This window comes from Metopolophium dirhodum, chromosome 2 (genome assembly GCF_019925205.1).
Source record: "Metopolophium dirhodum isolate CAU chromosome 2, ASM1992520v1, whole genome shotgun sequence".
Classification (NCBI taxonomy): Eukaryota; Metazoa; Arthropoda; class Insecta; order Hemiptera; family Aphididae; genus Metopolophium; species Metopolophium dirhodum.
The window spans coordinates 30,158,427-30,174,619 of NC_083561.1; the positions used below are offsets into that span (position 1 = coordinate 30,158,427).

The 16,193-nt window shown below is 33.4% G+C and overlaps 2 protein-coding genes across 3 annotated transcripts in view; one reads left to right on the forward strand and one right to left on the reverse strand.

Annotated features, from left to right (window-relative positions):
* The first annotated feature begins 7,376 nt into the window (after positions 1-7,376).
* On the forward strand, positions 7,377-9,229 carry LOC132938872 (general transcription factor II-I repeat domain-containing protein 2A-like). The gene is made up of 5 exons (XM_061005865.1): positions 7,377-7,422; positions 7,540-7,830; positions 7,903-8,184; positions 8,304-8,678; positions 8,865-9,229. Exons 1-5 carry the CDS (start codon positions 7,377-7,379, stop codon positions 9,227-9,229), a joined length of 1,359 nt encoding a protein of 452 aa, XP_060861848.1.
* A 2,792-nt stretch (positions 9,230-12,021) lies between these two features.
* Positions 12,022-16,193, reverse strand: part of LOC132938510 (LIM domain transcription factor LMO4.2-like) — a 69,099-nt gene continuing 64,927 nt past the window's right edge. For both annotated transcript variants that reach the window (XM_061005387.1, XM_061005385.1), the window contains exons 5-6: positions 13,976-14,123; positions 12,022-13,009 (exon numbers count right to left, since the gene is read on the reverse strand). In XM_061005387.1, coding sequence (XP_060861370.1) covers positions 12,797-13,009; positions 13,976-14,123 — 361 coding nt within the window. In that variant the 3' untranslated portion in view covers positions 12,022-12,796. The remainder of the gene's footprint in view (positions 13,010-13,975; positions 14,124-16,193) is intronic.

Genomic DNA, 16,193 nt, shown 5'->3' on the forward strand with positions numbered 1-16,193 from the left:
AGAACCGCATGTTTCGGTGGGTAGGTACTCACCGTGATAAAGACGTTCCAAAACATTTATTTACAACAATTTATCTACGTCGGTCGGGTTTGAAACGGCAAACGCGCGTGTTGCAGTATAATACGTCGTGGCGCAATAGTTCGTGCAATACGATTACTCTACGCCGGTTTAAGTAAACGAGTAAATAAAATCAAAAAAAAAATAATATAATTATTATTATTAACGTTCATTATATATCTCTTTCTATGTATAATATATATTTTATATGTACCTATCATACGTCTGCCCAGTGACGGGGACCCACGCTACGGCCAGGCTAATAATGATTGGGTCACAGTACAATATTTTCAATTAGTCGCTTTAAAAAAAAGAAAATGTTTCTTACCTTGGTAATTTTATTTTCCGTGTACAATTAACATCATAATTGCATAACTATAACAATGCTAGATCGATTTTATAAACACTGTATTATAAATATTAGATAGAATTCTTTTGTGATACACATTTTTAAGTTAATACAAATAAAACAATGTATGGTGATAAACAAAGCATTAGAAATTAAAATCCCATTTTTAGCGGTTTTTCGTAATTTGTTGGTAGTAAAAAATGACCTCTCTAAAGTATCATCTTGATTCAATTTTCTAAAAGATAAGGTACTATATTATGTTAAAATCAAATCACTCTTTCCGGTAGAAATTTAGTATACAGGTTTAAAAAAAAAAAAATTAACCCCATTGTAAAATCACTAGCTTCCTCGCTCCGCTCAGAATCTAAAAATTTGTAAAAAAATAGTAATTTTTACGTAAACCAATTTTTGAGAAAATCAATTTAATTTTTTTGGTGTAGGTACCTCAACAATTAATAATTGTAGGCCCTTGAAGTTTTCACCAAATATTTATAATATTAGCATTGTCTATAAATGGCAAGAACATATTTTGACTCTTTTGAGCTAGTTATAGTCTTGAGAAATTTTTCGAATTTTGTAAATTTTTTTAAAATTATTCTCTACAAAAACTTAAAAATTTAATGCTAGGTTCTTAATACATTTCATTAATGGGAGTTGAAAAACATTAAAGATACATAGATAAATACATAGGCTCAATTATTTTATAACTATTTTATAACGGTTTGTAACTATTGAGTATTAAGTCAATTCTTCCAAATTGGATCAACGCCGTTCTAACGAATATATTCTCATTTCTAAACTCGTATTTGATATTCTTTTTTATATTTGTACTATTATTATTGTAGCCTGTTAGATAAAGTAATGCCTCATTGTATCGATTTAACATAATTTTATATTTTTATCGTAAAAAAATATATTTTAATTTAATTTTATATTAAGTGGCTTATCTTGTCCTAAAATGTATGGGCGGGGTACAGTGGCAACTCCATAATTTTTACAACACGATACAATATGCTTGTTATAGTGTATAATACTATATAATATGTTATAATCACATCGTGATTCGTGAGTATAATATAATTATTGTAATATGTCGATGGAATTCTTTATCTATATAGACTATAATGCTGTAACTTTATTAGTTTATTATATTGTGACTGTAAAATTACGTTATTAATGCTATGCGTAATTTTTGAGAGGACATTGTAAATAGTTACTCCACTACTCCAGCTTCCTTAGGTGAGCTAACATAATTTCAGCATACGATTTTTTTTTACTGACTACATAGAACTGACTTAACCAGCGGATTTCCACTAATGACATGTTCGCCGGAACTTTTGAAGCCTTGTCTCGGAACTGCCACCGCCACGCTTCATGCCCTTCGATTTCACCATCACCTCTAAAAGTTACTCCTGTCATCATCTCCGAGTCCGACGAGGCCCTCGATCTATAGCCAAGCCTTCTATAGTCCGAACTGCCCGGCCGAGGCCCTACCCCTAGAACGAACACGTGCCGGTTTCACGGACGCGGGCAGCATTTCCGCGATGATCCTTACCTCTTCGGCAACGGCTGATTTTCAGATTCGTCCTCTCGCTGATCCTGATCCTGCGTGAATGCTGCTGTCATATGTCATAGTTATCACTTATCGCCATTCGCCGTTGAGCACCTCATCCTCTTGCTCCGTAGTACTACCGACTGAACCGGAGTCGGCTGTACATTTTAGTACATTGCGGTGGTGGCTCGTGCCTATAGGTGTGCAGGTGTACGCACACCATATAGATTAATATAGATACAATAGATATAATAGTAAATATGTATTTTAATTTTAATTCAATATTTGTTCAACTGTATTTATTCTATAATGCAAAACTCAATTTAAAAAAAAAAAACATTTGATATTCGATTAAACATGACAGTTGTTATACTCCTAAAATGTAGTCGACATATTATGTAATAAATATACTATACACATCAACTAGTGTGCAGGTCTGTCAGATCAACGCCAGTCCGTGTAAATACGTTCGGCCGCTGAGTGGCGGGGGTTCTCAAATAAAAGGGACCTCGGCGTGTACAACTATAGTTGCTTATCATTTGTACGATATTGCCGTATTGGCATTATTTTTTTAACTCCACCCGTATTTTATATTTTAATTTTTTTTCATTCAACAGTTTTGAATTTGGAGTTAACTGATATCTTTTTTTAAAAGAACTTTTGAACTAATTGCATACTTTAAACATCACGAGTCACCACCCTGTGCCCCACCAAATATTTTACCCACGAGCCGCCACTGGTACATTGCGCCATCGTTACGGTCCAACGAGAAGAATCTGCAGGCTCTGCAGTCGCCGCCTGGAGCCCTGGTCCAAAAGTCCACGACAAATCTTCTTCTTTTCTTTCGTGCAATATGTCTGTAAGCCCGGAATGGACGTTTCCTGATTTTGCACCAGCATTTCTTCTCGTAGATATGTCCGAATTGTCCGGTTTCCTGCAGTGATCTTGGGCCAAAAGCTGTTTTAAACAAGTCTGTAATTCATCTGCTTGAGAGATGTCGTCCCACAACTCACCATTTTTCCTATCCATTTAGAATTATTCAATCGTTTATTATTCTCGTATTATAAAAGCTAAACAATGGATATTATGTTTCAGATTAATTAAGAAAAATATATGAATTTATATTGATTATATATATATATATATATATTTATTTATTTGTGTTCATAAATTATAATAATATGTACCTAAGGATCATGATTTTTGTAGATAACGAAATTAATGTGACTCTCTGATTTTTTAATTACGTAGCTATATAATTGCGTTACAAAGATCATGCCACCATGGGTCTCTACAATTGACTTGTGCATAACAGTTTATGGTGGATATATTGTCATATTGAACAATATTACATTAAGAAATTCGTGAGTAAACTTAAATGTTTTTTTATTTCTTTCCCATTTGGCGAGGGCCCTCAATATATAAAAATATCCTAGGGCCCCCGGCGATTGCTGGGTAGTCGGGTAGGCCAGACCGACACTGGTCTGCCATTATATTTTCAACGATTATACATAACTGCTGAACTGCAGTACCTACGCAAAATAGTTGTTATTAGTTTAAGCTATTAACGTTGTCCACTGTTCGTCCCATACTTAAAATTAATTATCCTTATTATGCTTATCCTATATATTGCTTATATATGTATATATATTTTTTATTTTACATTGACATCATGAACTAAATGTTCAATGCTTAAAAAAATAGAAGTGTAAATTTCAAATTTCAAATTAAGTTTCGAGTTTTTAAACGCTAAATATTGCAGTTATATATTATATTCTAATTTTATATATACCAATATACCTGATACAGATAGGTTTTGTGGGAGAACGATTTTGTCACGGATTACCTTATCGGTTAAATAATGATAATATTATATAAATTATATAAATTATTCTTGTCGTCGTGCGATGTTTTTAAAAATGTCTTTTACGTTGATCATATCGTCTATTATCGTAATTCGACGAGATGGTCTCTGCAGAAATCTTACAGCGCATCATAAACTTGTCGACCGCGGTGGCCGGTGGCTGCAACATTGGCCTCAAGTCGCGTATAATGTATACAATACATTATATATGTATATTATTATTTATTATATAATAGGATTAGGCGGTTGTCGAGACGCGCGTTAATACCAATAGGCAATATTTGCATTCTTAAGAATTACGAGCCCACTGGATCGGTCCGCCGTCTTGTTTTGTTTAGCCGGTAACAAATTATTGTCGGTTTTTGGATACGCAATGTGTGTGTGTATATATATATATATATAAATATATATTTATCGTATTTTACGTAACGCCGCGCGTGGAAGACGCCGATAGGGCGCATGTGATGCCACTGCCTGTGTATAGGTCAACCTCGGGTGAGGGGTGGGGGTTCGAGTTATTATACGCGCACACCCGCGATGATAGCAGTATACGACCGTTTCGGAGCAGAGGGTCTGCAGTGTGTGCATATACCTAGACGATGATGGTGGTCGGTGGGGGGGGGGGGGGTATAGGGGAGGTTTTATAAGACGCTCGCGCGGTCGGTTTGCCGCGTCCGAAGGATTGTTGATATTTCATTATAATAATACATACACATACTCGTGTATTATGCTGAGACGGCATCGGAGGAGATATATTTTCCGCGAAGATATACACCAGCTTTAATCCTCCAGTCGTGTATATACATACTGATATGACGGTGTATATGTATATAAACTGCCTCCATCGTAAGTCGTTATATTATATACACTGCAGCACCTGTATAGATGTATAATACCTTTATACATAATAATGTATTGCCGCTATGTATACACCGCGACCGGCGACTTTGAATATTAATTGGTCGGCTGATAATCTGCGGACGACGCCGCCGCCACCGCAACCGCTTCCGAGCCGCCACCGCGATCGTTTAAGACTCGCCACTTTGCATTATTTAATTGGTTCCGCGCCCCCCTCCCCCCGTTTTGTGCGCGGAGGGTTGAGTTTGCTTTAACGGTTATCAGTGTAAATCGCACCGTGCAGTTTACTTATCGTCTTAAATATTATACACGTCGTATATAATACGTACCGGATTCTGTGCAGTGTAGTTCTACCGGACGCAGTATAATATAGGCTATATAGATGGATATAAATTACCCGTGTCCGAGACCCTATATCCGAGTAGCGTCCGGAAAATCATATTTAAGTCGAACGGCGCCCGCGGTTTCCCACGACAGATCTGCGTGTTGCGTCCGGGGGTTTTCACCGAAATCGCCGAATCCCCAATAGCAGTTAACTAAAGATTGTACACATTTACCTTGTCTTTACCCTAACTTACCCAGTCGGCAGAGGTCTATCATTTATATAAATAAGATTTATAACACTATACCTATGCAATCTTTGAAAATAATTATTTAAAAGGGAACTTTTGAAAAGAAATAATGTATAGCCATCAATAATAATTTATAATTTATATTTATTACAATATAATAGTTTTTTTTCACATTGTATCAACTTTCAATTTTCATTACAAAATAATTCATTTTAATTTTAAATGTTTAAAATAGTTAAAAATTAAAATGTAAGAACAAAATTAATCTTCAGGTCGTATATTGGTCGGGAAATATTTACTAATCTACAAAATATACCGGTATTGAAAAGGTTGGGGAGACCCAATTTATCGGTATATGGTTCCAATGGTTCCCAATTATTGAATTATGTACAATGTACATATTATATTGACAAACAATTATTACAAAATATTTAAAAGTTTGAATTTGATAAACCACGTGGACGCAATTCGGTTGTCACCTTACATTTTTTTTGGACGCGATTCAGATGCAGCTCCAGGACATGTCAGAAACGAATTGATAGAATATAATCTTTAAGCACACCTCCCAGAAAAAGTTCTTCGGGCGAAAATGAAGTGCGATCAAATCACGGAGTGCTCCAACAGTGTCAGCAGCAAGGCGAAAATAGCCAGCAATTCTGAAGTCGTGAGTTCATTTTTAACCGAGTTCCCTTATAAATTTGAATACGTATGATGGAAGCAATGATTTATAATAATAATATATACTACAACTATAGTATTGTTATCTCTATATTTTGTCTCTCATGATTTTTTTTTCATTTTTTATGATGACATACTATGTTGTTTAATTTCTATTAATTACATTTTTCACAAGATCACACTCGTCAAATTATATATCATTCATTTAATCCGACTTGTAAGTTGCAGCGTATTGAGTTTTTGCAAATCTTCTGCAAAAAGTACAAATACATCGGCGCCAAATATTTGTAATGCGTACATATTGTGTCCATTTCATAAATGGGTCAAGTCTAATCTGGTATTTATCGAAAACTTAATTCAACTTTGATTGTACAACAGCTGAAGGCTTGTATACGCATTTCAAATTAAATTAGAACATAACAGTTAACTACTAAGAATTGTATATAATTTATTCTAAAGGGATTATCTCGAAACAGCGTTATCTTGTCTCTGCCGCTCGCTAGGGAGCGGTGGGGTACTGTGGAACCGTTAAGACGAACGAGTAGTTGTCAAGTACGTCAGTCCCTGTGTGTGTGTTATCAGCCAGCCAAGGTTCGCGTTGAAACAATATTCGGTCTATATTATAATATTTCCACCCAGCTGTGCTGTATGCGAATGAAGAGTTGACGGTCTGGGAATAATAATTAACAAACTTAATTTCATTGTTTCCTACACACCGAACGCTAATCTTAGAATCACCGCAGCTATAATATTATATAACCTCTATACGGTTCGAAACACTGTTTTCATATCTGAATATTTGTCGGTTCAAGTGGCAAGTTTTAAATTAAATTTACAACCCTCCCCCGGATTTACTTGCGCCATGCTCTTGGAATAAACGTGTTTACGCCGTATGCAAATCAATTTTTGTACTTAAAATATTCCACATTAGCGTGTTTCTTGATAAAATATTTTAAGAATCAAAAATTGTGTAAATATACAGTATAATAATTATTGACGTACTGTGAGAGCTTAATACGAATTCATTTTTATCGTGCATAAATAACACTTAATCAATTGTAAGTATTGATTAGGTACCTATGGAATGATATTGTATTATAATAATTTATAAAGACAAGACGTGTAGGTACTTAATAGTCCAACCCAGGGATGGCCAAACTGCGGCACGCGTGTCATTTGTGGCACATTTGTTGTTATTGAATGGCACACTAGAGTCAGATAAAATAATATATAATTTTTAAAAATAAGTATTGTTAAATTAGATTGTATTATCGCAGTGGAATTTTCCGATTATTATTCCGATACGAGAATTGTTACGGTACGTGTGTACTAGATTACTACAATAAAGTTAGTCGTATTAGAATCGCCGTGCCCGTGCGTTAACGAGTAGTTTGTGTCGTTGTGTGTGTGTGTGTGTGTGTGTGTGTGTGTGTGTATCATTGTGAAATGGCATCTAATAAACCAGGAACTTCAAGTTTAGGCGTAAAACGAAGTTATAAAGATGATATTTCTTCGCAAAATTTTAATACAGAATAGATAGAAACATTTTTATGTATAGAAGGGAAAAAATCTAGACCGACATGTTTAGTATGTAACTCTGTAATTGCAGTTCCAAAAAAGTTGAATGTTCAACGGCACTATAATAATCACAATGATATTATTGAAAAATACCCCAAGGGTTCTGTAAAGAGGACAGAATATATTAAAAAGAAGACTAATTCAATGTTAACTCAGCAATCAATTTTTACTAAACAAACAAATGAAAAAAAAAACATGGTGTTAACTTCTTATGAAATCGCATTTGGGAAGTGCAAGTGTGGAAACCTTATTCTGATGGCGAAATCATTAAAAAAAGTTTCGATATTTTTGCAAAAAATGCAAATGATTCAAAAATTTCTACGTACGTAAATGACATTTCTTTATCATGTGTATTACATTTATTTTATGAGAAGAATTGACGAAATTTCCTCAGATATTTCAAAACAAATTTCGTGTAATACTACTAATTCTAAATATTTTTCTCTTGAGCTTGATGACAATCCGCAATTAAGAATATTTATTCGAAGTGTGAATTCTAAGTTTAAAGTGACGGAAGAACTTTTAGGACTTGAAGTACTCGAAACATCGACAAAAGGTACAGATATATTTAATAAACTAAAATGTTGTTGCGTTGAAACTTTGTTGTTAAAAAGTGACGATTTAATCTGGTCAAAACTTGAAAATGTATGCACAGATGGTGCTCCATGTATGATAGGTAAAAATATTGGTTGTGTAACACTATTGGAGGAGTTTTTGAATAGAAATTTAAATAAATATCACACCTAGTAGCCTTATGCGCTAAAATTTTAAAATTTGATCATGTATTAAAACCAGTATCTCGATGTATAAACAAAATAAAAGCTCGGCCTTTAAATCATCGATTATTCAGAGCTCTATTTGAAGATGCCATTAACGAATCTGGTGAACAATTTTTATTTTGTGAAGTAAGATGGCTTGCAAAAGGAAAAGCATTAGAAAGATTTTGGAATCTAAAAGACGAAGTTATTGAATTTTTAGAAAAAAATAATGAATTGCCTGATGAATGTGAACTAATGAGAGATAAAAATTGGTTAATTAACATTGCATTTTTAACTGATATTCTCGGACATTTAAATATTCTCAATAAACGAGTCCAAGGTGAAGGAAATTTATTTCCAGCCCTTGTAGGTTCTATAAATTCTTTCATGTCTCGACTTCGTCTTTTCGAAAGTAATTTAGGAATGGGAAATTTAGATCACTTTGTACGATTAAAATCTATTTATCTACCGACAGATATTCCATTGACGATTTTTAAAAATCATATTTCATCACTATATGATAATTTTCAAGAAAGATTCAGCAAATTTAAAGAAGAAGAAGATTTAAATAACTTATTTATTAATACATTTATCATAGCGACACACGATCTCCAAAAATATAACCACAATATGCAATTGGAAATTATTGAACTTCAAAGTCCAACAGTTTTAAAATGCAAATATAAAGAGTCATCTGAGATTATAGAATTTTGGAAATGCCTACCCGAGGAAGATTTTCCAGAATTACATAGTGTAGCGGTGAAATTGGTTTGCAGATTTGGCTCTACATATATATGTGAGAAAAGTTTTTCACGGGTGACTTTCATTAAAAATAAGTATAGAACCGAACTAACAAATTCTAATTTGAAAAATGTAATGCTTCTATATTCAACTAAACTTAAACCAAATTATGAAGAGATAATATCCATGAAGCAAATTCAACATACCAGTTACAGTCATTAAAAAAAAACATTGCAATTGAACTGTAATAAAAATAGTACTTATATCTACTTTATAGTAGATTTCGTGTTATAGCTGTTGTTACCGTTATTGGAAATATGTTCAGTACCTATATATGTTATTATGTCTCACTAGCTGCAGCACAATATTATATACTGTGAAATATATGATGTGTTTGTCTGATTGCGATCTGTCGTCCGTTTTATATAATATGTCGGTTAGAAAATCTCAAAACGGACACTATAATATTCAAAACTTAACAATGGAGAATGGAAACTGTGAAAGTCGAACCAGGGAACCCTTCAACAATAATAAATTGATAAGCTCGGTGCATTGTGTTGTGACAATTAAACGCCGTCGTTGTCGATTGAAGTCCTTTTGTCCTGTCGAACAGGTGACAAGTCTGATGGCTGAGTCGGTCCCCCACTCCTCGTAATTTAATTATCCTTTCCCCGCCACCCCAAATGCGCTCTTGACGTCTTAATGCGTTTATCTCAAGTTATAACCTGCCTAGCTATTGTTGAACGACGCCGCGATACAATATAATATAATACACCCGATAACATTATGCAAACGCTGCAATGACACAGTCAACAAATGAGTTTCGTGGCATTTTCCACTTAACAACGCACGTTGCCGAAACAGTGCATGCGACTTATGTGTCTACATATATCGCGTTTTGTAGGTAGGTATTCAAAACGAGTGTTCATTTTCGAGTATAAAAGCTAATTATTACCTATAGGCTATACCGTGCACAAATTGATTTTTTTCAGACTTTTCGTTCTGAATACCTAAATAGAATTGTTGTTATTGTACCTAATATTGTTTGTTATCACCTCGTCACAGATATACGATTTAATATTTATCAGTTATCACCCCATCGCTGGGGAACCTTACGCGCGCCGTCTTTAATCTAAAATTTAATATGTCGGTACTCGTGATCTTTCTATGATACCTACCTGATTTTATGTGGCTAATATATTGTGTGATCTACTTAGAGAAAATGGGTGAATACTTTTTATAATATTTGGAATTGTATTTTATTCATCGGAATTATCAAATTAATATAATGATAGTATGGCTTTCACGTGTTGAGTCTGGATTTTTTTCTCGAATAAAATAAGGATTAACAATTTTTATTTGAGAAATTATAGTATCAGCTAGTTCACGTAAATTATATTAAACCCGAGACTCACCACCCACCAAGTAGTTTGTTTTACAAAAATCAACGAAAATATGCGACATAACGAATAGTATGTAGATGCCAAGTACAAAATTTAATAATTTAATCAATACCTATAGTGATATAAACTACTGATCAGCAGAGCATGTATAACGAGTATATTATATGATTTCAAATATTTCGTTTGACGAAAAAGTGCAGTGCTCTGCATATTATAATATATTATTCACCTGCACAAATGTCCATGCGGAGTCTGGCATCATATGTAATGATCTCTCGGCACATAATATATTAATATCTTATTATACGCGTGCATTCGAATAAAACCGACCACTGCAGCAGCCGTCGTCGTAGTTATTGTTATTCCATACATATACATCCGTAATAATACTATACATGATACGTAAAAACACACACGCGTCTTATACACGCATAAACGGCGAGTATACAATATGTGCGGCGGCTTTTGACGGGGACCGGCAACGAAAATAATAACATCATCTGTAAAGAGTTAACAGTGATGGTTTATTGCCCCGATGTCTTGAAAGGATCGTTAAAATCGCCTGCGTGTGTAATATCCGGAAAGCTCTGCTCTGTCGCGCCGTCGACGTATTTATTTTTTTCTCCGTTCACGCATTTCCGGTGCGAACGGAAATTTCCGTACGGCAGTGTTCGCGCGCGCATTCGAGAGAAGTTTTCATGCATTTTTGAACGAGTTCGATTTAGCTCGTGTACATATTATATACTCTCGTAGTCCGTAGACAAACAGAAAAAAAAAATCGTCATCGTGTACATATTATATACAAGGGGTGAGGCAGGCATCTGAAGCGACGGGACACGTATAAGCGCAGTACATCACCGGGGGTTGCTTCGCGGAAGTCACGTAACAATGGGCGTGCGCGATAAAGCAGACTGCAATATATGTATATGGAACGCTGATAAAAAATAATGTACGGCCGGTTTATCATTTTTACGAGGCCGCAAAAACTTCGATGTTAAACTTATCGTTTTTGTGAGCGGTAAATATACTGCGGCAGCCTCAGACTCACGTAATAACAAATCAGCTGAGCAAATGGTAATTTTGAATAACGCGCCCGGCGCTGAGAGTCAGACTGCGTATATATAATATATTATTATATATACGGTAGCTACTTCCTGCTAAACTTCTTAAACAACCAATGAATAAATTAAGTATGTGTTTAACATATTATTATGTATACTGTATACGACATAAAATTAAAATTTTAGATGTATATAATAATATTAAGTTAAGAAAAACAGAGCTTTAGTTCTTAAACCTCATACTTAGAGATTACGATGTATATCGCTAAAGGTGTTTTTGAAGAGTATATAAGCTCGCAACACGCTTTGTAAACTTGCGTTGCACATTACTGTATACAAGTATACCGAGATAAACGCGAAGAACACCCGTTGAGTTGTTCCTAAAGAGAAAACGTCGACGTTCAAATAAATCGTGTTAAGTCAGTAAAAATAGATTTTATTTTACTCGAAACAGACGGCGGTAACTGGTAACATTGATTATAAATACTTAGTATTATACTAAGTAGTATAGGTGATCGGAAATTTAATAAGCAAACAAAATATCTATATGGTGGTGCCAACGAAATACTTTTATATTTGTTTTTAATCACGCACATATTATTATCATAATACACATGTACATATAATATTATATAATACTACCAGTGTTTCGTCTTACGGTTAAATATAAGAAAATTGAAAACAATACAAAGGTAACTTAGAACATTATTTAAATCAACGAGAGATCCTTTATATAAGGGTAAAAATGAATAATACATACATACTTACAAGTACTTAACACTAAACTAGTACCTATACTATATATATTATTACAAAGTATAGTTTGGTAAGGATAATTTTGTTTTCATATATTTCGATATTTGGACAAATGGAATAGTTTTAAATCATAATATACAATTAATGTTAAAATTTATAATATTAGTATTTTAGTTTAAATATTAAAGACAGTAAATAGACACTATTTGATTGGTGTCATTTAAGCAACAACAACAAAAACAACCAAAAAAAAAAAAAAAAAAACCATTAAAGAGTAATTAAATTAATAGTTTTTTTTTTTTTTAATTGCATGAATTAAAAATTTATTTTTACACTTTAGCTTGTGAAAAAATTGAAACAATATTATAATTTTGTGCTACGAATAATATCTTATCGTTGTGACTAGCCAAACAGAAGTGATCTGTCTGTAACGATTTGTATTTGTCAATAAATCTAATAATATTATGCGTAGTTATATCAAGATACTCGTGGGCAATAAATAACAAAATAGTTCTAAAATCAAATTTAAAAAGAGAGCGTTTTTTGAGAAATAACACGATTTTATGTTATCATTTTACGTCATATAATTGGAGCTGAGACTGGTCACCATTCGTGGTGGCGCCCGATCCACCGTACTGGTGTCCATTGCTGGTGGGTGCTCCGTGATGGTGCCCATGATGGTGATGTCCATGGTGGTGTGAATCAGTTGGCGTGGCTCTACGATCACCAGCCCCGTTGCTTCCTGCCGCCATGGGTAGATCTGCTCTACCCCCTCCACCAACCTACAACAAAACAATCGTAAGACATTGACTACAAAATATTAATTAATCAAAAACAAAAGAAAATGTAGAAAATATGATTTATTTAGCGACCAATTTCACGAGTTCACAACATACTATAAGCAGAGAGACTATATCAATAAATTAAATTAATTTTTTTTTTTTTAAAGATTTAGAATTCGTATGGATTAATATAGATAATAAAGTATTTAAATGAAAAAAATTCTAAACAAAATGTATATTTTCTATAGCTAATAAGTAATAACCATTGTTGTCTAGTTCTTTAACCTAACCTGTGTACTGTGCATATAATATTGTATTTGCTTAAGATGCGTACAAGACTACACTGTCAGCATATTATTTTATTATATTTTAATCTTACGGGCTGGGCCCTTTTAAACATGCAACATTACACATTGAAGATAACATAAGTCATTACAGAATAGTAATTAATAATAATATACAATAACAATAGCTTATTTATAGTACAGAAGTAACAAATAATAAGATTAATAAAACGTTAAAGGCAGGATCTGCATTGGCGAACGACATTATAGACGTCTTAAAGGCTCATTAGCCATACAGTTGGTGGTGGCATGTGGGACATAGAAGAGGGCAGTGTAATGATATGAATGAGAAGGAACTTTGATTATGGTTAGTTAATGGTATGAACCACGTAAATAATAATATATCTAGGAACAGATCGTTGTAATAATTTTTACTATTCATTTAAGTTAATCGCTAACATTTAAAAAATAATATACGTAAAGCAAATTACTGTTACAACGAATTCGTGAGTTTTTAAACAATTTAAACTACAGGTAACATAAAATATGTTGACATTGATTTAAGCTTTTAAATTTGTATCTTAATCAATGCGAGTTGTAAAAAAAATATATTTTTATTTTATTTAAACAAATTTATTTGATTTTTAAAGTAATTTTTTATTTTAGGTATTGATATACGTACCGCTGGGGGTATGTGTGTGGCGTGACGTTTCAACTGAGCCAAAGTAGCTGGATTATAAGCCATGTTTGCAAATACCATTCTCTCCTCGAAATCGTATTCACATAATATTTTGTTTTCGCACAGGTAAAAGCGGTCTCCAACACAAAATCTGAAAATCAACATTAAATACAACATCAAACAACTGTCAACTGTCTCACAAATAAATTGTCTCGCGTGTAATATTTATGTACGTAATTCGATTGAAATTATTTGAATATGTCATTAAATTTATCAATTATGAAATGTAGACGGTAAACATGAAAACCTAAAAATAATAATTCGACAGGGCTTAGAGAGAAGAGATAATCTTGAAATGTAATCTGAGTGTACGTCAATAATCCGTTAATTTGAGGTGCACACAATACATTAATTAGTAAAGGAATATCGGGTTGGAAATTAATTTGAAATCGATTGAGTTAAAAGGATTATTGTCATGATGTAAAATAAGGTTCATGGTTTTGATTAATACTGTATAGAATTACTATTAATATTTTAGAACACAGTAAACGCATAATAATATATTATGTGATTATATTAATATAATTTAATAATACTATATTATTATTATTATATATGAGTGTTTTCATCGTTTTATTTAAGTTACATATAATTCAAATAATATTTTGTAACACTTAAAATAATTGACAAAAAAAAAAAAAAAATTTCAAACGGTATAACAATAAATTATTTCAGCCTGCAGGGACAATTCAAACTCCAATAATAAAGTTTCGTTTTTAAATTAATGTGTTACAAGTAAATACAATTGAGTCCAGTGGAAATCTTAAAGATAGGGTGCGTGCTAAACGGGAGAAATAACATTTTTTTAATAAATCATTATATTTGGGGAGTTCGTCTTCTAACGTCCTTCATATACATCATCACTAAGGGTGTACGTTTCCGGTGGATATTGTTTATTTGAAGTTATTTGTTTTACCATAGCTTTTGAAAATCTTTAAATCAAGTTTATGAGGAAACAGTTTATGAGTGTAGCTCGATTAGATTTATAAGTCATTTAAAGGTCGTGCCCAGGGCAGTTATGTCACGGTCCGAGGGCGCTCCGGATTATGTCTTTATTGTGCCGATAAATTAAAGAAACTTTGGCTCCCACTTTTTGTTACTTAATAGCATTGTTTTCGATGGGAAAAAACTTGAGATTAATAACTGATTTATAAAAGTTTTAAAAGATTATTATTATACTAACGTCCAGACATTTGTCTCTCGCCTTTTACGCCGAATCGGCAGTTATACATCCGTTTATTTTACATAAACCTTGATGACTGTATCAGAGACACTTGAACAGAAAGTTGTTGAATCGGAAATCATTATAAATTCTCAACACATTCAGGGAAACGGTCGAAAGTAAGTATTATAAAAGACATAAATGATACATCATCGTAATATTATTCAATGTATTTTTTTTGTTTATTGAGATTTTAACTTAAAATTATTATATTATATTACTTCGATAATTACAGAAACGCATACATTGTATTTATAAAGCTAAGAATTAGGTAAAACAAACTATTACCTACTAATAAGCATTCATTTATATCTCACCCTTATCTTTATTTTAAATTTAAAATCGAATCAATATATTGTTTGCAAATAGATTCAATGTAGCGATGGACAATCGAAGTACTTAAAAATAACCTTGATCGTTATTCACGACATAATATTATGTAAGGTCCGACGAGCTCGTACAGTTTTTAAGACCCGTGAACTCGACTCGCGCTATTCGTCCTGCACCTGCCACGTATACTCTCCTGCCATATTTCCGCCACTCCTGCAGCCCGACGACGGGTAACAGCGAGTTTTCCCTCTCGTCACGTGGCATCGCTAAGTTCGACTTCTCTCACACGGAAATCCTTTCACGCGGATGCCAACGATTTAAAAACAAAAACCTCTCTTCCAGTTTCTCGGCTTGATGCGCGCCTGCACCCGTCGAATAATTAATCAGTATATGTATATATATACGCACGCGTTTTCGCGTCCTCCCGCCGCTGTATATATTATATTATTATATACGTATTTGCACCATATTATACCCCACCTCCACCCACCACTGCAGAAAATCAAGTTTCGTTCGCATTTAAAGTTGCATGAATAACTTTTAACACATTCGTCCCTCCACCGATACCGCCGCAGCTCGTCGCTCTTTCCCTATGTATTATGTTTAACG